General features: G+C 39.3%; 1 protein-coding gene across 3 annotated transcripts; it reads left to right on the top strand.

Moving 5' to 3' along the window:
* The first annotated feature begins 4,712 nt into the window (after window positions 1-4,712).
* LOC127363824 (adenylate cyclase type 4) lies at window positions 4,713-21,936 on the top strand. 3 transcript variants are annotated; one of them, XM_051400754.1, is made up of 26 exons: window positions 4,713-5,011; window positions 6,765-8,082; window positions 9,672-9,869; window positions 10,001-10,162; window positions 10,728-10,877; window positions 11,529-11,683; window positions 11,890-12,001; window positions 12,101-12,228; window positions 12,946-13,104; window positions 13,206-13,365; window positions 13,721-13,897; window positions 14,232-14,254; window positions 14,398-14,451; window positions 14,678-14,741; window positions 14,919-15,016; window positions 15,167-15,251; window positions 15,369-15,506; window positions 15,646-15,723; window positions 16,454-16,629; window positions 17,914-17,998; window positions 18,131-18,289; window positions 18,677-18,823; window positions 18,946-19,053; window positions 19,180-19,294; window positions 19,698-19,822; window positions 20,465-21,936. In XM_051400754.1, the coding sequence occupies exons 2-26, from the start codon at window positions 7,207-7,209 to the stop codon at window positions 20,597-20,599; spliced, it is 3,867 nt and encodes a 1,288-aa protein (XP_051256714.1). In that variant the 5' UTR covers window positions 4,713-5,011; window positions 6,765-7,206; the 3' UTR covers window positions 20,600-21,936. The 3 variants fall into 3 exon arrangements, with proteins under 3 accessions (XP_051256714.1, XP_051256715.1, XP_051256717.1); XM_051400755.1 differs by having other exon boundaries at window positions 6,768-8,082; XM_051400757.1 differs by having other exon boundaries at window positions 4,713-4,972.
* Window positions 21,937-22,036: the final 100 nt, after the last annotated feature.

Raw genomic sequence — 22,036 nt, forward strand, 5'->3', positions numbered from 1 at the left:
GCTGAATTTCTCTCTTGTTTCATTCTCCTCTGTCCTAGAACAAATCTAGGTTACATATAACCAATGTTTCAGCTGTTATGTGTAATCTAGATGAAAAAAACATTCACTTTTCAATCAAATTTAGTTCTTTTTTTAACCTGCCTTCTTGACCTGTACTTCACCAAATCAATTAAGTATTTATAAGGCATAAATGACTCTAATCTGGTATGTTTTTGCCCCAGAAATAATGCACTTTAGCATAAGAAGTTTGTCTTACAAGCATGCTCTGCAGGTTATAGCTGGTCATGTTTTTAGTTGATTTCCAAATAGTTAATCTTACATCATCTGTGAGCTCCCACTGATCAGTTTAAGTAGTTTGAGTACACAAACACACACACAAATATTAACTTTACCAGTGAAACATAAACACAAGCTGGATCACTGATTCCCAGTGTTTTGTGCCATATCCAGTGATTGATATCCTTTTAAAACTTGTCATATGAACAGCACAGGTGAAACTAATAACATTAACAATGGCTTATTATTTGAAATGCAGCGGATAACATCAGTTACACCTGTGTTTGACAAGCTAAAATGTCACGTTGTTAATTCAATTTTGGTTTCATTCAAGTTTGTTATAAAGTTGTTTGCTTATGATAAAATATATGATTAATTTAAGCACTTTAAGTACTAATTGACTCATCGAAAGATGAAGGAAATTATTAGACTAAGGAGATCATGTGTGGTTTAATATTGGGTTCAGGATAACCTCAGTCACTGCTGTCTAGGTGCAAAACAATATATTATCTTAGGGTAACGTTGCCTGAGTATGAACCTCTCAACATTCATGACAATTTCCACCAGAGGTCGCCCTTCACCTTTATTCATCTGAGGGAAGAGCGTGACCATTATAAACTTAGGTTAATAGATTTTAATTAGTTGGTATGCACTATATAACATATGGTACAAATTCTATAAAATGTTGTTTTCAATGATTTGTGCATGTTTTGAGAAATTCCTTTCCTAACAACTTATGTTTTTACCACAGTTTCATGTTTAAACTTCAGTTATTTTAGATATTATCAGTTTAAATCAGCTTATATAAGTCTGAATCTATGAAAGGTTATTATAAAGTTTCCCCCTTCACGTAAACGTAACTTATCACTACAAATGCGAATAGTGTTTGTCCTCTTAGATCCTCTATGAACAACCTTTCTTTGTTAATTCAGGGGAGGGTGTTCTGGCCTGAACTTGTGTTATTAAGGATTACAGGATTAAATGATAATTTTACACTCCCAATTTATTGGAAAGGGATTCTTCTCAGGTGATGTTTCCTCTTTAATGCCTGAGAGGTAAAGGGAGAGGATGATAGACAAGCTGCATCTGCAAAATGTTGGGAATGTCGTTCTGTGTGTTGTATTTTTTTCTGTCTTCTTCGGCTTCTTCCGCTTCCTCTTGCTATTGTGACTCTTTCTGTTGATTAAACAATACATGTGTTTTGTGTTTACACAGGAAACCGAGCTTAAGCCTTAATGTAAGATGGCTTGTTTCTTTTTTGGCCTTCACAGAGGAATATAAGGCGCTTTTTTCCTAGAATAGATGCATATTAAACCGGTTAGGTGAGTCGTAAACAATAGAGAAAATAGACGGCGCATCTATTTTGGGAACATCCTGAGTAAGACAGAGGCTTGCCCAGTAAATCATATCCAGCATGTCTGGTGACGTCTGGTTCAGGAGTTTAAAAGCAAAGGGAGATGCACTGGGTGGTGGCTGTAGGTCTCTTTGTAACACCAGTTATTAACATATTTGAATACAGCACAATAATTGAGAGAGGTTACAGGCCAACGGGTTGTACAGGCAGGTGACAGTGTGTGCGTTAAAACTCCTGATGGAAGAGAAAGTATCACGGGAGAGGAGAAATCTTATTTATAAGGCACAGATGACTCTAATCTGGCATGTTTTGTTTGGAAACTGTCTACCAAATGATGTAAATATGTCCAAGTTAATTAGAAAATTATAAATTATAAAATATTTTAGCATCTGAGGAGAGTGGGTGCAGTGGAAAGCCTCCCAGCATTCACCAGGGCAACATGTTTGTGCATGATTCTGAAGTCAGTATTATATGCTAGATCGACCACAAGTATTCACAACAATCGTAACAATAAACACAATAAAAAAAAAAATATTCTAGTGCTATGAAACTACCCGAGATGCTTGACTTGCCTTTACATGCAAAGTAAGCTGCATGATGTCTTATATAACTTCAGTTTCATTTATTCAGATTGTGTGTGTGTGTGTGTGTGTGTGTGTGTGTGTGTGTGTGTGTGTGTGTGTGTGTGTGTGTGTGTGTGTGTGTGTGTGTGTGAATTCACTGAACTTCCCTTCAATAAAAGTACTTATAAGAATGTGTGTGGCCAAAATATTGCTCAAAGGAAGCATAAATCACTGCAACTTTACCCATTTTTGTTTACTAGTTACCCTATTTGATTGGTTATTTTAGAAAGAGATGAGGAGAAAGTGAAAGTACAACCTGTATTGTGTATTCCTCGGTGAATGTTAAACTGTGTTGTTCTCTTGACTGTTCGTTTAGTTGCTTGTTTTCCTGTTTAAATTTCGCTTTGTTTAACTGGCTGGCATTCTGTTCTTGGGCTATATCCAGATTCCCCTTTGTTCTGCATTATTTCATACTTACAAATGCTTATTTAACTACTCAAGCAACATGGGGGGGCATTTACAGTTCAATCTTTTATGTAAATCAGGTTTGTAAATCAGGAATTTGCCTTGTTTTTTGTTTTAAAATAAAAAAATACACAGGTATACACAGAGTAAACAAAGAGGATAGGATGGGTACAAGTATGAAGAATATGTAGATAATAATCCAAAAATGTGTGTTAAAAGTCCAGTGTGTAACATTTAGGAGGATCTATTGGCAGAATATTCACAGGTATGTTTACATTGGTGTATAATCACCTGTAAATAAGAATTGCTGTGTTTTTGTTACCTTAAAATGAGACGTTTTTATCTACAGAGGGAGCGGGTCCTCTTCCACGGAGGCCGTCATGTTGAACCCCCATGTTTCTATGGCAGCCCAGAACCGACAAACCAACCATTATAGGGTTTTAAATCACTTACGTGTTAGATAGCGTATGAGCAGTAGCTTAATCCAGGTGAACCAATAAGGGGGATTTAAGCCATGAAGGTGTTCGTTTTAGCAGGTGAAACTGTAATCTTCACACAGCTGTGAGGTAAATGTAGTGGATTGTCTCTTAAAAATGGAAATAGTGGATGTATTTCTAATATTACACTAAGTTAAATGTACTAAGTACCTCTGGAAAGCTCATTCAGAACAGTGTTAAATACTGCATCAGCCATAGGATACATCTATAATGAAACAATGCATCTCCATGAAGACTACACTGTTTCCATGTGGCACTAAAACCTGCAGCGGCACCGTCTTTACGACAGTGTAACGGCGTCTGTGTTTGCCGAGGTCGTAAAATTGCTTGTTTGCCAATATAGGGAAATATTACTACACCAATAAACATGTTTGACTTGAAAAAAAAACAAACAAATAAGACAGAGGAGGTACACACGGAGAGGAGAGAGAAATAAAGAGGCTTCAGTTCAGCTGTTATACAGGGTTGGTTGGCAGAGTGCATGCTCTTTAGTTTTTAGCCTTTTCAAACTGGTGAAACTGGTGACAGTAGAGGAACTGGTTAGAGAGAGAGCAAGACATTTTGTTTGTTTCTCTATTTTTAGGCCTATATGGTGTGATACAGTGTTCCCTCTTTTTTATTTTAAGTGGTCAGCAGTCAGTTGTTGTTCTCATCACATATAGCTCCGTGTAGCAAAATAGCTTCGGCAGTGGTTTGTGGTGCTGTTAAAAATATGTGTTGGGAACATTTAGTCTTAAAAATGTATGCAGACGCAATATAAGTAACATCCCTCAATTTCAGGGGTTTGCAGCAGTGCTGGAATTGGATAAAAAAAAAAAGGTGCCAGCACAACCCTGACCCCTAAACACACCATAGATCTTTAACGTTTGACATTTTCGTAGTGTTAAGCTGGCTGGGTTTACACAGAGACGCAGTTATGTGGGTGTTAAGGAGAACCTCACCAGCAGACACACGTTTTAGAAACACTGAGGTCCAAAACAAAACACTGAACTTGCCATCGGGGGTTCTTATATATATATTTTAAGGCAGTCAGTTTCACTTTAACTGGGAAAAAAAGGGTCAAGACCTTTTTGACCATCCTCAGCAGAGGTGGAAGAAGTAAGGGTACTCATATGGCTCATTTCAGGCACTGGTCTCCAGCAAAAGGAGGAATATTTGAACTTTTATAATTTTTTTTTTTGGAAGTTGGAACAACACAACGAAGGCTCGCACTGATTGATGAAGACTTTTATCATCTTCAAACCTTAAAACAAATAATAAATACTCCTTAAACTGTGCATATGGGAAGCTGTGCTCTTTTTTTTTGTAACATAACACCATTTAAATAAACCAGCACCACAAACTAAACTCTAAAATAACCATAAAGAACATATTATAACTCATTATTAATATATCGCTTCGACCTTTGACCTGCCCTCCCCTCTCTCCATCTCCATCCCTCTACCTCTCTATTTACCTCCATCCTATTTGCATAGCTGGACCAGAGCGCTCGTGCTCGCGGTGCTCGCGCCCCCGCACACTCACTCACCTGCCTCGCGCTCAAACCTCACACACACACACACACACACACACACACACACACACAGAAACTCTCTCGTGCGCAGAGCAGACGCAGACTCTTCTCTAACACCTGTTTTATATATATATATATGTTTATATAGAGAGAGAAAAGTCTATTTTAAGGGCATATTCTTTTACTTTTTACCCGCTTTTGAAGCTTTAACGTGTTTGTGGCAGCAGTAGAAAGATGACGTTGGAAGTTGACGCAGAGGGAAATTAACCTTATCGTGTGTGTGTGAGCCGACTGACGTTAAAAGGTGAGGACGAGAGAGGCGTTAAGGTTAATAAACAATGAGGTAAGAACATTATTTATCCTTACAAACATTATTATTACTACATTGTTAACGTTTAAACTCGGTGTTTTTGTTGTTGTTTAAGTGACTGAACCGATAATAGGGATATAAAATAACAGCTAGTGACAAAGTTAGACAGCAAACACGATACTTTAACAGGATAAAAATGACTTAATGCTGGAGTTTTAAGTCCTATATATGTATTAAAGGGACTTTCATGAAGGCTTTTGCTTTGCACAGCGGCATCCTTTACCTTACACTACACGTAAAGTTAGATTTATAAAGATAGCTTTGTTCCCACTCATCATCAGCATTCAGCTTTCCCCACTGGTGATAACATCTTTTGCCACAATTCAAATTCAGAAATTCAGCGTTGGAGGGTGTAAGGTTAATCTCTCTATCTGCGTGGTTAGACATGAGACAAATGACATTGTTTATCACTAGAATAAGTGAAGAAGCTGGATATGTGATATTCAATAAAGGATTAGAGCTGAAACAAGCTTAAACTTGAACTTGGTTGCTCCCTTTTATACATGAATAACAAAATGTTAGAGGAACAAAACTAGTAATTGGAGGACTTTATCTTGGACTCTTTTATAGAAAACAAAACAATTAGGATAGATGAGAAAACAATGGAATAATGAAGAGAAAGTTGCAGCCTTATGTTAAACTGCAATAGAAGATTGTAGCCAATATCTGTAATTTGTAAAATGTAAATCTTCTAAAAGTGCCTGAAAAGTCAAATTAACTGCGTCTACCATGATCTCAACCGGGAAATCACTGAATAAACTATTAACTATTTAAATAATATGAAATAAAAAAGAAATAACTACACAGTGTTCCTCCTGGTTTGACTTTGAACAAAAAAAAAACCTGTGTTACTTTTTGGAAAACCCCTCTCCTCTTTTGCAAAGTGCTTCTCAAGAGACAAGCAGAACAGAGTAGTGAAACCTGCAGACAGGGAAAAGGGACACCAGTGGAAGAGAAACACACACAAACAAAGAACAATAAATGCACTACCACACAGTGTAACAGAAGTGGGTTCGCCTTAAAGAAGAAACACAGTAGCTCACTTGTGAGAGCGCAGAAAAGAAACCAGATTGTTGTCATTTCATGTAAAAAGGGCAAACCATAAGGTCAATCAAGGTTAGCTGGTGAATGAATTACTGTGTAATCCCTCCGTGGTTTTGCTGTTAAATCAGATGTGTACCTGTAGCAGAAGAGACAGATTAAATAGATTTTTTTAATCCTGGGATATAATGTTTGAGGCTGGAGCAAAGCAGAGGAAGGTAGTTGTGATATTTTGCACACTGATCTGTCGTGTTGTGAGAGACAGTTGTGTGTCTGAGTTCAGATGATAGGGAAGGAGAAAACAGAAAAGGAAAGCAGCACAGAGGCAGATCAAAGTAAAACTGAACCAAGTGTAGGTGGTGACTGGAAAAAAAAAATGTTTCTAACGTGCGCTGGGTGCGTCGCTGACATTGTCATTCCAGTACACACCTGAACAGTGTGTACGTGTGTTGTGCATGAGTGTGTGTCATTGGGGAAGAGCGCGCAGCTAGACTAACAAGTTTCTTTTTTTGCATAATGGGGAAACGACTAAAAGAAGTTTGTCATTTAGCTGGAATCAGAACTTTGTGTGTGGCTTCCAGGCTGGCTTTACATTGGACACATAGAGTCTCAGCAGGGAATTTGTATGTTTATTCTGCTCTGTGCTGATTTTGTTGTAACTTTTTTATTATTTTTCTTTGGGCAGCAGGACTCCTCTTCCACCCGGCATGGATCAGCACTCGTCAAAGGAGATTATGCTACGGTTTAAGATTCCTTATCAGCGATCTTTGGGACCTTAATGGATCAATGCGACCCCAGAAGGAACGTGTGTCACCGTCTTCATCATATTAATCTATTTTGTATGATATCTTTTTAGCTGTAGGAGAGTATTTGAAGCAGAGGAGCTGGACTCTCACTGGGATAGTCTCAAATTTGATTTATTTATTTAATCTGACACACAGACATAGGTGGAACGTTCTCCTGCTGCACAGACACAAACAACACCTGCCGACAAGGACAAGATAAAGAAGGTAACACCATCCTAGTGTACTTATCATGTAGACAAGCAGACGGAGAGACGGACAGCCAGAAAACACGAAGTGACAAGTCGATAGACGGTGGGATCCCTCACACTCGCACAGGTCACAATGCCAGACGAGTCACAAGGTTTTCAGGAAAAGGGGAGGCCTGGAGAAGAAGAATCGCAGGTGTCTTTGGTGCCAGACATTATGGCCGTCTCCGGTGATGGGAAGGGCAAAAACACTGGAGGCAACATCCTGGAGCTTGACGACTTCAGTCGAACAACAGATGGCGTAAAACAATCTGCGCAGAGCAGTGACGGTGACATTTTGCATTCAGGAGACTATAAACCCCAAGTTTCTGTGGAGGTGGGTGTCGCGAAAACAGCGAAGGCCCCTGAACCTCTCAAGGCCAATTCTTTGTTGAAGGGGACAGGCGTGACTCTGCAGGCTACGGATCACGACGCCCCGGTGAACTCATCCTCTGATAGGCCGCAAACTGACAGCAACGGGACTTCACCACAAGCAAACGGATGCAGCGACTCCGACTACAGCAGCACAAAATCCAGCCCCGGCTACGCTAACACCACTTTCAGCACTGACCTCGGCGATGAAGAGTTACCTGAGCTCGATAGAAGCTCCTTTGAAAAGACGAACACTATCTCCCCTGTCAATTTATCTGAACCCAATTTAGACGCTTCTGACAAAAACACCAAAAGTAGTTCAGACAATGACAGAGACAATTTTGAAACGGCAGAAACTTCAGTCAAAATCTACCAAACGAGGGACAGCATTGACATGAGGTGGGACGAGGAGGACAGAGACGAGGACAGGCGAAGCACCCAGTCCAGGCGGACTGTGAAAGAGGGGATGTGTTGCTGCTATCAGGCGTTCCACAGGGCTTTTCTGCAGTGCGTGGAGGAGACGCCGGCCATGTTGTCTGGACTGGTGCTGTCTTTGGCTTTCTGCGTGGTCATCATTGTCCTCATTCCCACCACCAGAGAGGTGAGACATGGAGAGAAAGAGTATGTGTGTGTGTGTGTGTGTGTGTGTGTGGGAGAGAGAGGGCAGGGTATTTTGCGTATGTACACACATAAACTATTAAACTTTACATTTATTTCACAACCTGCTATGTTTCTGTTTGACAAATACATATCAGTTTTGATAATCAACTAATAGTTAAGTTATTTATCGAGTAAAAGTGTGAGGATTTGCTCATCACCTTGAGCTCTGACATTTTTCTGACACTTTAAATGATGATTAGATGAAGAATTACTTTCATTATTGATAAATCTGCCAATTATTGTTCCTATTGATCTATGAAACCTCAGAGAAACAACGTCTCAAACTTCATGTTGACTCCAAAAGAAAAACAGAAAGTCGTCAAACTGGAGAACCTGAAACCTGAGAATTTGTAGTATTTTCAAGATATTTGCTTGAAAAATCACATTTAAAAAAAGTTGCTGATTGTTTTTCTAGCAATCGATCGATTAATTATCCGACTAATCATTTAGGCTGTAAATAATTTAAACTATAATTACTCACTCACTTACTTGCAGCTGTCAACACAAGCACTTTGCTGAAAAAAGGTTTTATAGCTGACTTCGCTGGGGGCCGAGGGCCAAATAGAGAATGAAACCTGTTCTTCCGAAAACACCACAACACTTCTGTGCATCATTAGCATCAGTCTGCATGACTTCTCATTCCCACAGTATGTAGGTCACTTGCGTCAACCTGCAATGAAAAAGATAAACGTAACACATTGCTATCTTTGCTTATTGGATTTATTAAACTGAAAACTTTGTATCGTGGTAGTAACTTGTGTCCACATTATTGGACAAAACTACAACCATGACACCGGAGTTGTAAAGAAACCTTTCTTTTAAGCTCTAAATGATGACTTTTTCCTCTTGAAATATAAACTTTTAATTGTTAGCAGTGCTGTAGATAACTCAAACAGGATGTAATGGAGCATTTACCTTTTGCATATTGGTATCTGTGGTGTATTCTGCGTTTCTGAGTATTCTGCACTTTTGCACGGGAACTGGTGCTTTTTTTGTTTTGTTTCTCATGAACTGAAATGTTCTACTTTAGTTTCTTGGTCCATCATCATCAATCTTCAAGTTTTTTTTTTATGTTTTCTAACATCATAAAAGTAGAAAAGGCCAGGGTGCTGCGAGTTTGACAACCAATTACATAGAGTTTTACCCTTTATTTGTAGAATTATTACTTAAATATCAGAAAAAATCACTTTGTCTGATCGCAGAAATTAAAATACCTTTACTTTCACATGGCAGGATGAGATTAAAAACATTGCACCAGCTGTTTAAAGCTAAGCCTGGCTTTCATGTCTAATGAATAAAGGCATTCATTCTAGTGTAGAGCAGACAGGTGCTTTTTGGATAGTAAACAGCTTAATCAAAATAGGACAATGCTAGGTAGGTCTTTGCAAATGCATAATAACATGAAGAGCTTGTTTTCCTCTGTACCACACAGCATCTATGCAGCTGTAATAGCCTTTGAAGACATTAATGCTGCTTTGTTAAACTGTCTTTAACGCACTAATTAGCAGTTTTTGCCCAATCTCCGCCTAGAACATCATTGACCACGTAGGCGCTCTGTCAGTGGTGTGTGTGGTTCTCTGTCTGAGCGCCGTCCTGCTCGTCTGCCTGCCCTGGCTGGCCACGGTGAGGCGCTGTGGAGGAGCCCTGGCCCTCTTCGTCTGGGGGACGCTCTACATCACTGCCATAGTCTTCATCTTCACCGAAAAACATATCAATACGTGGGAACAGGTGAGAAGGAAATAACAAGACTTGATTTTAGTTGACTTATTCTTTAAACTGTCATTAACCTCTAACTCTCTGCATCTTTCTGCACGTTTCTTTCTTCTTCCTCTCCTTCACTCTCTCTCTTACCTCCTCAGGTAGCGTTTTTCCTCTTCCTCTCTCTGAGTGTGTACACAGTGCTGCCGCTCTCTATGGCCTGGGCCCTTATGGTTGGGATAGGGACCAGCGTATCGCACATCGTCATCATCAGTGTCTACGTCCCTGTCACAAGCCCAGAGACACCAGACCTGGCAGTGCAGGTGAAAGATTTGCTGTGTTTGAATACATTAGAGTGAACAGTTAGTGAACAGTTTAGCCTAGCTTAGCATAAAGACTGGAAAAGAAAGGGGTGAAACAGCTAGCCTAGCTCTGTTCAAAGGTACAAAGAAAATGAAGCCTACTAATTAACACAATATATTAAATAGATTTCACATAATTTATAATCACAGCTTTCGTTTGTCCATGCTTGTACATAGTTAATTACAGGGGAAAACAAATAGCTGCACATAATAAAGCTTCAAATGTCAACACAGGCAACGATTTGCAAATTAGCTTTTTTGAATAAATGTGCTCTCTTTGCATGTGCCAAAAAGAATAGCATCCAAATTCATGTGAAGGTTAAGTGAGCTCGCACAGTCCTGTTTTGTGGCTTGTGATCTGCAGAGTGAACAGTTACACTGGAAAAAATGCAAATAATCTGCATCACTCATTACTGGTTACCAGAGAAATCCTGAAACGTATAAAGGCAGTTTTCAGATAGTATAAAAATGCATGAGGACAAAGTAACAATAACCCTCTCTCTTCTTCCTCTGACTTCCTTCTCAGCTGGTGGCGAACGCGCTGCTGTTTGTGTGCGTGAACTGCATCGGGATTTTCCATTTGTGGATGACCGAGCGCGATCTCAGGATCTCCAATCAGAAGAGAGAACAGTTCAGTAAAATACGTTCCCAGAAGGAAATAAGGAAGTATCAGCAGGTAAAACACTGGCTTCAACTCATTAGACCATATGGTTTTTATTTAACGTCAAAATTGCTTTTAATTAGCCTTTATTTGTCAGTGAGGGTCACTTCTTATATAAAAAAAAACATCCACATTATTATCTGTTTTATTAAAAGGCATTTAATGCAACACAAGTCTTATTTTTACTATAAAAGTGAGTGAATATTAACATACTCCATTGATGATTTGATACTAAGTATAAGGATACTTTTGTAGAAGTCCAATATAGGTCTCTTCTGTGAATTTAAAATCATTATCAGTGTAATAGTTCTCATTAAAGGGCCCTTCACCTGAACAGCCTGCGTTGGTTACTGTATGCTTTTCTGGCTATTAGGGCAATAGATTAATCATTCACTTGTCTGAAGCCCGGCAGCAATAGACCAGGCAAACCCAAATGGATACTATTTACAGCAAGTAAACAAAAAGATGAAACGTGATCCACTAAGTAAACATGGCATCGCTTCAAAGAGGCTTTTCATGGCCGCCTGTTTTCTTTTACAGCCTTTGTGAACAGATTGTCACGAGTGTAAGAAATAAGACCCCAGAGCTCAAGGTTTTTTCAAAACTCATCACCCACCTTCTCTGTACACATCTTTACCCCCGTCCTCTCTGTGTCCTTGGCAACAGGAGCAGCTCCTCCTGTCGGTGTTGCCTCGGTACATCGCCGTGGAGCTGAAGTCGGAGGTGATAAAGAGGCTCTCCAAGCCCATGAGCGATAAGGAGAATGAATCCAACTTCAACAACTTTCACAGCCTCTATATACGGCAGCACAAAGACGTCAGGTGAGGGTCGTGTTACGTTCTTAAGGGGATGCTTAGTAGCTTTTCACAACCAGAACTTCTATCCATTAACTTTTTGTTGATATTTGGATGGATTTGTGTACCTGTCTTATATATACTGTATCGACTCTGTAGAGACGAGTCACTAAAGGCTGTAATCATGTGACTACGTGCCTAATATTTGTGTCTATCTGTGTGGGTTCTTGCAGCATCCTGTATGCAGACATCGTGGGCTTCACAAAGCTGGCGAGTACCTGCTCACCAGAAGAGCTGGTCGCTGTGCTCAACAAGCTCTTTGGCAGATTCGACGACATCGCCAAGGTAAAAAAAAAAAGACCATCACACCTCTTCACAGAGGACAGTTCTGTGTTAGTAAGGAACTAGTTAATTCTGTGTCTGACTCTCTGTCTCTGTCTGTAGAAAAACGGGTGCCTTCGCATTAAGATCTTGGGTGACTGCTACTATTGTGTATCTGGTCTCCCTGACCCCATTCCCACCCACGCCAGGAACTGTGTTCAGATGGGACTGGACATGTGTACTGCCATCAGGTCAGTTTATCTGAATTTATCTGAAGTTTTGCTTCTCCAGTTTGTCTTCTTTTGGAGTTGTTTAACATTTATTTCAACAGTTATTTGTGTTGTGCTTTCTTTCTTTGTGTTGAGCTGCCTTACACCTTATTTCTGTTTTCCCAGCCTCGGGAATAAAAAAGCTATTCAGTGCTCCTGATTTGCATCTGATGCTAGTGTACCGTGTAACTTCCTTATGGTGTTCATGGCACCGCCACAATATGTAAAATGACCACCATATTCTCAAACTGCACATTTTAAGCAAGGTTTTGTCTCGTCCTGCTGCATTTAATGGGGATTTTAGTGCTCAGTTGTATGGGATTCAGAACAGATTTCTTTAAATGTATGTGGTATACAATGAGAGAAAGTTGTTAGGTACCTTAATTTTGTCATCTTGTTTTATTTTTAATGTTAAATTTGAAGTTTTTATGTCTCCTTACTAAATCTATAGGAATATTTGGAAATTAGGATACTTAAAATGTGAGATATATAGTTTAATTAAAGATAGCATTACAGTAAGTTTTACTAGTGTGACAGTTTGTTTTATAACATATTTATCTTAATGTTTTGTCTCTTTGGTGCAATGCATAAAACAGTGTAAAAACATTTAATAAAAGTTATTTCCAAATAACGTGAAAGTTAACTGGACTGAATATTTTTGTTATTCTGATTTTACTAATACTTTTTATCTCCCTGTAGTAAACTGCGTGAGGCGACGGGGGTTGAGATCAGCATGCGGGTGGGCGTTCACACCGGCAACGTGCTCTGTGGCGTCATCGGCTTGCAGAAATGGCAGTACGACGTGTGGTCACATGACGTCACGTTAGCCAACCACATGGAGTCCGGAGGACTTCCTGGGTGAGAAAATCATAAAGTCTGCTCAGAGGTAGAGTTACATTGATAGATGTTGAGCTTAGTTTTGTTATTAATACTATTATTATTATTATTATTATTAATAGGCGAGTCCACATCACAGAGGAGACACTGCAGCACTTGAATGGAGCGTATCAAGTGGAGGAGGGGAATGGGGGGACTCGGGATCCTCTTCTTACGGGAAGAAAAACCTACCTGGTGATTGACCCACACAAACCGAACAGCATTTCAAGGAGACCTAAAGTGGTAGGTGATAGTTGTAGTTGGGTTTTTGTGTCACATGTGTGCCCATCTACAAATTGAGTGCACCACAATGTAGTATATTTGTGGTTTATTTGTAGTTACAAGCCTGTTATCTGTACTGGATTATGTACTTTTTTGTTGACCTTGTGAAAGAAAAAATACAGTTATGACATTTTAACTTTTAACTGATTATTCTGGTTAGATAAGTATGGAACTTCCTGACATAGACTGCGTATGTGTATATTTTGAAAAGCTCATTTAAAAGAGACTATTTCTTTAATTGCTGCAATGGTACTTTCTGCTGTGATCTCGCTTCGGGGAGGGGAAGAAAGTTAAATAATCTCTGTGTTAATTTCAGGCAAACAGTCTTGCGACAGGAGAGAACAGACAGCGTGCGTCGGTCCGGATGTCTCAGTACCTGCAGTCCTGGCGGACAATCCACCCCTTCGCAGACCTAAGCAATCCTGACGCCAAGCCCTCCAAGAAGAAAATCATCCCCACCAACGCGGTCATGAACCAATCGCAGCTGACTGCGGTATGTATTTGTGCTGCTCCCCTGTTTGTTGCTTAGTTAGTTTCTCCCACATATTGAGCTGTGCATGAAAGTAAAAAAATACATATAAGTGGACATACACAGACATAGTACATATATAGAGAAATGATATGTTTGTTTTCCTGTTGTAAGTATATACATTGTCCAGGAACACGTGGTCTTTGTAATGGTTAGTCCTTCAGTAAATATTACGCACCACCTCCTGGTCCTTTGTCTGTCTCTCACCAGTGTTTGATCATAACGTCTGTATTGTATATTTAAATGAGAGGTGACATTAGGTCATTCATGCTGTTGTGTTTGTGTGTGTTTGCTTCAGGAAGGACCACCTTACCAGAGCTAGTAAGTTCCAAGATCTATTAATAACAGTGTTATTTTATTTAAGTTTAAGTCCTAAATTGAATGATTGAACCCACTAGTTGAATCAGGAATGCAGTGTATTGTTTTTAAAGCTGTTAATCTAATGTGTTCTTGTGTTGTCCCAGTTTGGTTGTGGATAATCGTGTTAGGGGATCACTGGACACGATAGAGACTGCAGGGTAAGTTCATCAAAATGATGCTGTAGATTGTTTTTGGGTTACTCTGCTCCTTCTGTGTTAGCTTGTAGAACGCCATAAGAACATGTCTCATTGTTCTTTTAATATATTAAACAACAGCTTGTGAATAGAAGTCATTATCTTTGTAAAAATAGATAAATCCATTGATTTATTTGACTTTATAGATATTTTGAGTTCTTATCTGATTTTTTTTGTATTTTCTATTAAGGAGAAGATTAAAGAAGCTCAACTGTTTGACTCTGCTGTTCAACGACCTGAGCCTGGAGAGACAGGTAGCCCCATTCTCTGGTTTAACCTAAGAGAAGTAAAGCGAGTCATACATGCAATAGTATGTATGCATGCATTAGAGTAGAAACAAGCATGATGTACAATAAAGTATGTGTTTTTTTTGTTTGCAAATCTATTATTTCTACTGCGTTTGTCTTAATATCTGTGTGTTGTTCTTCCAGTTCCGTCTCTCAGAAGTTAAGGGTTTACACCATTCAATGAGCTGCATATCTTTGATCTTCGTTACTCTGTTCGCCGTCCAGATGCTTGTCTCTCCAAAGTGAGTAGCCCTTTTGTCACATTTTAGTCATGCAACCACTTTAGTTTAATGTACTCATACTCATTATGTCTGAATGAAATGAAAGTAAAATCCAAATTTGCTCATTCTCAAATGATGGATAAACAGTGTAAATTATTTGTTTTCTCCCAGTAACTTTGAGATGGCCGTGTCGTACGGTGCGACCTTCCCTGTGCTGGTGCTGCTGCTGTCCATCGCTTTCACTGGATACTTGGAGGTAAATATAATATGTTAATTGTATTGGTAAGAACTTTAGTTTCATATTAACAGGTGATGTACAATATAAAAGGTTTACATTTCTGTGTTAAATGTTTGTTTGTATGTTCGTTTACAGAAGTGGCGTTCCAAGATGCCGTTGAGCGTCCAGTGGATATCAGGGCTGTCCCGTGGTGTCTCCACCAGGGCGGCGCTGCGACTCTTTGTGGTCACTCTCTGTGTGCTCATCACACTGCTTATGGCCATCCTCAACTTTGTGAGTTTCTCTCCTGCTTCTCCTTTATTTTGTCATCATTTTCTCTTTTTTCTTTATTGTTCTATTTCCATGTCATTTATGGACACATTTGTTGTTCCATCAATAAATTTTGTCTCTGTTGCTTTTTTTTTTCTTTCAGGTCTTCCTCCCAGGAAACAACTGCACATCAATTACTAACAGGACAGAGATGGAGGGTCTCAGACTCTACAATGGGCCTGTAAGTTAACATATCACCGTATTATTTATCAATGTTTTATCTTCATTATAGCTTATATGTGAAGTAAAGTGAGGCAGTATTGTGTTTTACTTTTCCTGAAGTCTTTTTCTGAACCTTGCTGATAAATCCGGCCAACACTTGGCTTTTAATGGACTGAATGTGATGTCTTGTTAAAAACCTCCACTCATCGTCATCCCTTGCCAATACAACAGTGATTCTACCTAACAAATGTATAAAATTATTATATTATATATTATATATTATATATTTTTGCATATTTTATATGTTGTGTCCCACACAAAAGAAACAAAACACATACAGACATACACAGAAAAACATAAGAATAAAAAACAAAACAATTTATCTATCAAAAAGTACAGATTGCAGGTGATGAATGAACCCAAATTATGTTTAATGTCTGTGGGTGACCTTGAGTACAATACGTCAGCTTTTCCATGACCAAGCAACTTAAGAGCCTTAAGAGAACAGTTAGTATTTTAGTTCTTTCTACTACTTCATTATTTCTTCATTTACAAAGGAGAAATGTATCCTAAACGTATCTCTGCCTTCAGCAAGGTAGTTTTATAACCCCAAGAAGTATTCATAAAGGTTCATAAAGGTTCTTTGGCTTTCGAATGTTGAGAGCTTCAGTACAACCTTTGAACATCACACATACTTGTCATAACCCATATTGTTTCTCCTCCCATCGACCCGCTCTTCAAACATCTAGTACTACCTGTACTGTTGCCTGCTGGCCATGCTGGGAGTGATCGTGTTTGTCAGGACGTGTTTGTCAGTAAAGACGCTGCTGCTCACCCTCGCTGTGGTGGTTTACCTGGCCCTCTTCCTCCATGTTTACGCCCCGAGGTCCCACTGCCTCGTCGTCCTGATTTACAACAGTACCAAGTGAGTTATATTCAAAAGTTAGACATATAACATATATTAAAAACATTTTTCTTTAACGTGAGACAATGTAAACAAAGCCTCTTTTAGGATATGACATAACAAAAATAATTGTGTCATGTGCAAAAGCTTAGGCACCCCAAGAGTTCTGCCATCTCAGATTAGTTTTTAAAAGGTCTCAGACTTTAATCAGTTTCTTAGGCCTTAGGCATTTTAACAGTTGTGATTAGGAAGCGTCAGCTGGTGTCAATTTCAAAGCTGTGCAAATACTCCAACTCTTCAAAAAAGCAGCTGTGTAACGGCTCCTCCACACTGCCGACCTGAGCAGCATGTGTGTGCCTGAAGATTATTTTAATTTAATTAAAATGAGGCAGCAGCAGGATAACTATGATTTCTTTGTAATGTTTATTTGTGTTTGTTGCCCAAATAAAGTTAATAATAAAAATAAACTTACTCTGCTGGTTCCAGCATTTTGTGAATTTATTATAAATTGAAAAGCTTTGGGTTTTCTTTTGAACATGTCAGGCAGTTTTAAGGCGTCAACTTGGGCCGCTTGGAAACAAACTTTAACAGTCAATCAAGAGTCTAAATAATTGATAGCTGTTGCCCTGCAAATAGAGATGACAAGATAGATGCTGACCTGCCATATATCAGATTGCAGAGAGGCTTAAAACATGCACATGTGTGAAATTCACTGACAGCATATCACATGTCAGTATTGAAGTCAAATTCTTCACAATAAAAGTATTTAGCACAAAATAGCCAACAGGTGGGACAGTGACAAACACATCAACATACAAGCAAAACAATCAGGTAAGAAAAGAAAAGTATAAACTTAGTAAGACTTAACAGCTTCAAGTACTATTTATTCGACAAACTATTAAATAAGATGCATGAAAGTGTGCGGGCGTTAATATGAATGCGTTTAAGCTTGCTACCTGTCCACACAGACTCTCAGTAATCCTGCCTAAAGTTCACTTTCCACTCATCAACATGCATTCACCGATATCTATAGTCATCACACCGTCTGTCTTGCTCGGCCATGGTGTTGAATTTCCTATCTTTTGTCTGACACTCAAGAGTCCAGATTGTGAATCCTTGTCTGGAGTTTCAGATCACCATCATTTATTCAAGAGCTTTCTATAGACAGAGGCCTGCGAAAGGTGTGTGTGTACACTCTTGCCTGAGGAATTATGTAATGGAAGGAAAAAAAGAGTGGTGGTAGTTAAGTATAATCCAGATTATGTGAGAGTGTGGCTTAATAAATGTGAATGTGTTTTTCTACAGTCCGGGAGTGCTGAAGGACCCTCAGATCATGTCCGGGGTTTGGCTCGTCATCTTTTACATTGTGTGCCTCATTCTGGCCAGACAGGTGTGTTTCTTTCAGTCTTTTAAAGAGGGAGTGCGTGTCTGTCTTGTACGTGGGTTTTGAGCATAGTTTTTTATGCAGTTTAACTTACATCGAAATGTCTTCATACATACTTGCGCTCTGTCTTTCTCTCAGGACGAGCTGGGTTGCCGCGTAGACTTCCTGTTGGAGAGCTGTTTCAAGACGGAGAGAGAAGAGATGGAGACCATGGAGAACGTCAACAAGCTCCTCCTTGAGAACGTGCTGCCGCTCCACGTCGCCTCGTTCTTCATGGGCAAAAGTATTCGCAACCAGGTAGAGAAAACAAAACACAGTATTCATTAACCATTCAAGTCCTCCTTTTTTTCTGTTAATTGTATGCCGTGGTTAAAGGTGCTTATCATTTTCTACTGTATACAGAGTGTGAATTATAAGTTATAATACATTTCAGATCAACCGAAAACACTGGGTTTTTAGGAGAATATGCTTTTAAACTATCTCAACAATTGAATCAGTAAAAAATAAAGAGTACATATCCACCATTTAGAGAGAACTGACACTTAGAAATGAAAGTTGGCATTGAGGTGATGGACATTCATTCATGTGCAAAATGTAGCTGAACAGGTTTTGACTCTTGGGGCTGCAACATTTGCAGATGTCATCCTGTAATTAAATCTTTAACTTTTCAAAACTGTGCTTCAGGACCTGTACAGTCAGTCATACGACTGCGTGTGCGTGATGTTCGCCTCCGTGCCACAGTTCAAAGAGTTTTACAGCGAGAGCAGCGCCAACAGGGACGGGCTGGAGTGTCTGCGCTTCCTCAACGAGATCATATCAGACTTTGATGAGGTATAAGGAAGAAGATACTATTATATACTGTCTGTGTCAGCATCGTCAGGTAGAAACATCTTGCCTGTGTCTCTAACTCCACTCTCTTTTCCTCTCTCTGTCTCACTTTCTCTGTCATGCAGCTTCTCTCTAAGCCCAAATTCTCTTCAGTGGAGAAGATTAAGACCATCGGCAGTACGTACATGGCTGCCGCGGGGCTGACGCAGTCACCTCTAGGGGACGAGAGAAAGGTTTGCTCAGTCTCAAAATGTTTGTTTTCCATTTTTGAAAAGATGTTTTAAAAAGCAAATGCTTGTCAAACACTCCAGTTAAGACACACTGCTTTATATTGACATGATCTCTGGCTCCCTCTACAGAAGGTTGAGGTATCCTACAGTCACGTGCGCTCCATGCTGGAGTTCGCCATCGCTCTGATGGGCAAACTGGAGCTCATCAACACACACTCCTTTAACACCTTCAAACTCAGGATTGGTGAGTTTATTTTTAAATAAATATTGATAAATAATACTAAAAGCCATGCGCCTGAGGCTTGTTTCTTTGCCCCCATATCTCAATCTGCCATAGTTTATTAAGATAATGTAATTTACAATGACTGACAAACTCACACAGTGGATCCATTCAGTACTGACTCAGAACTTCCTGCTGGGTTTTCTTTATCCTTATTTTCTTGTTCAAACTGCAATATAATATATACACACTGCAGGTTCCTGTGCGTCATTTCATTGTTTGAATTGTACAAACAAAGGTTGAAACTGTTTTCAAATTCTCTCCCTAATATGTTCTGGTGTGCGCAAGATTAATTAAACCTCCAACTTTTAAGAGAGAGAAATGTATGTTCTGTGCTCACGAATCCCTCCTTGTTGTTTACTTGCAGGAATAAACCACGGTCCAGTGATCGCCGGAGTGATTGGAGCTCATAAACCGCAGTATGATATCTGGGGGAACTCTGTGAACGTGGCCAGCAGGATGGATAGCACAGGAGTGTTGGACAAGATACAGGTCAGAGAAAAAAAGAGTCAAAAGAAGTGTAGAGGTGGTTTACATGGCAAACAAATTTAAATTCAAGAAGCAAGAATCTCTCAAAATGCTGTTTTTTTTTGTAATTTTGATTTTATTATCTTTGCCTACATATGTGAGACAGACATTACAAGAAAATAATCAAATATTATATAAAAAGAAAAGAAAAAAAGGGAGAAAATGTTTGTGTACAACATGCAACATTGCAATTAAAGGATAGATTCACAATCTTTCAAGTCCGTCTCAGTGTTCATATGGACACTTGGGTGTTGTTTTAAAACAGACTTTTTGGGAACTGATGCAAAAACGGATCCATGCAAAAACCCACGTGAACCTGACGGGTGTGAATTTAAATAAATGTAAATATTATTTATAAAAACGGAGACCTGATCTGAATAAACCCGGTGATGATTAAAGCCGACCTCCAAGCTGCAGTCGCCTCAAAATACAAAGAGAACACCAGGAAATAGCAGGAATATGTTTCAATTGTTCCCACTTCATTCCTTTAGAGGGTTTTCATACCACATTACCTCCTGACGCTGGTTTCCTAATAAGTGCTACATGGCCGTGTGTATTCATTAGTGTACACATTCCCTTCTGTAACTCTTTTCTCTGTGCTCCCAGGTGACGGAGGAGACAGCCCAGATGGTCGAGAGCGTGGGATACGGCGTCACTCTAAGAGGAGTAGTCAACGTCAAGGGCAAAGGGGAACTCACCACCTACTTTGTGAACACAGACCAGTCGTCTCCTCCGTTCTGACCCTTCCCTCCCGCAGTCAAAATCTTGATCAGACTTATCACCCAGACCTGGATTCAAACTGAGAACGCTTGTGTGTTTTAGTGCGATACCAGATAGGGTCTGGACTGGTGCACTAAACTGAGCTTGCCCTCACAGAGGTGAACACAACCAGTGGCAAAGACTTGAAGATACTACTGTATGTTTACCCAGGCCTGTAATTACCATGAGCATCTGCACTGACTTAATGCTGAAACAGACCTGTTAATCACTTACATCTACAGTGGAGCTGCCTTTGTCAATCGGATGAGACACTAAATAAAATCCTGATCGGTTAAATGAAGACTACAACTGAGAGCACAGAGCTACTTGTGGACTCTTTAATGGCGAACCATGTTGCTTACTGTACTGTATCTCTTTATCATGTGAAACTGCATGTGAAGTCCCCATCACACACTTGTCACTGTATTATTCTGAAAACTGGATTTTTCTTTTTTGGTACTCTTAACAAGGCTGAATGTACGATTAATTTATTGGAGGGGTATCCATCTTAGATTTACCAAAGATTGTTGGTTTTTATGAAGGATTTTGTAGAAGCAGTATGTCTGAAATAAGCAAAATAACATTTTTTTTGCAGGTTATTTACACTTTTTCACTTCATTGTGGTTTACAAAATAGCATTTACATTTTGTTTTCAGATATAAATGTCATGTTTTGTGTCAAGAGTATTTTGGTACAGAACATTTTGTGTCTTTAAATGTATGAAAACCGGGGGGGCATACAATTTGTGTACTTGAAAGTTGGTCTTTTCCAAGAGTTCCCAACATCCAAGGGGGCGACTAGATACATCTGAGTTGTCATGAGATGATTCACTCCATAGGAATGCACAATCTGTGCTTTTTATTGTGAAATCCTGGATAGTTTTACTTGCTAAACCCCTTCAACGTGTAAGAATAGACCAGAAAAAGGTAAGAAAACCACTAGTTAATGTTGCTCTCTGCTGGAGATGGAGAGATTTACTGCAACCCACGCTGATTTAAATGATGGTTTCTCTATTCACTACTACCCAAAACTGACCCTTGAGGCTGTAACACATCTGCACGCAGGCATAACGATGTGTTCACATGCAATGGAAAGTCAGAAAAAAATGCACATTTTAACATTGCACTTTCTAATATGTTTTATTTTTTATTTTTTTAAAAGGGAGCTCTGCATTACTTCATGCATTATTCTCCTTTTCTTTGAAGTTTATATTTCTGTGAGGGATGATGTGAAAGTGTGAATGGAAAAAAAAAAAAAAAGTATGTTGGGAAATATTTTTCTATTCTATTTATAAACTAATAAATAATAATAATAATACATCCACTGGTGTGTTTGTGTGTGCAGCTTCCTACGTGTTGTTACCTTGCCTATCAAGAAATGTGGAATTTCCCCCAATTCCCGTCAACGCCCACATGCGCT

Source organism: Dicentrarchus labrax, unplaced genomic scaffold, assembly GCF_905237075.1.
Source record: "Dicentrarchus labrax unplaced genomic scaffold, dlabrax2021, whole genome shotgun sequence".
Classification (NCBI taxonomy): domain Eukaryota; kingdom Metazoa; phylum Chordata; class Actinopteri; family Moronidae; genus Dicentrarchus; species Dicentrarchus labrax.

Coding starts and splice junctions, on each gene's coding strand:
- LOC127363824 (XM_051400754.1), top strand. CDS start 7,207: ATGCCAGACGAGTCACAAGGTTTTCAGGAAAAGGGGAGGCCTGGAGAA. Junction 11,684..11,889: donor CGGCAGCACAAAGACGTCAG/GTGAGGGTCGTG, acceptor GGGTTCTTGCAG/CATCCTGTATGCAGACATCG. Junction 15,017..15,166: donor CAGATGCTTGTCTCTCCAAA/GTGAGTAGCCCT, acceptor GTTTTCTCCCAG/TAACTTTGAGATGGCCGTGT.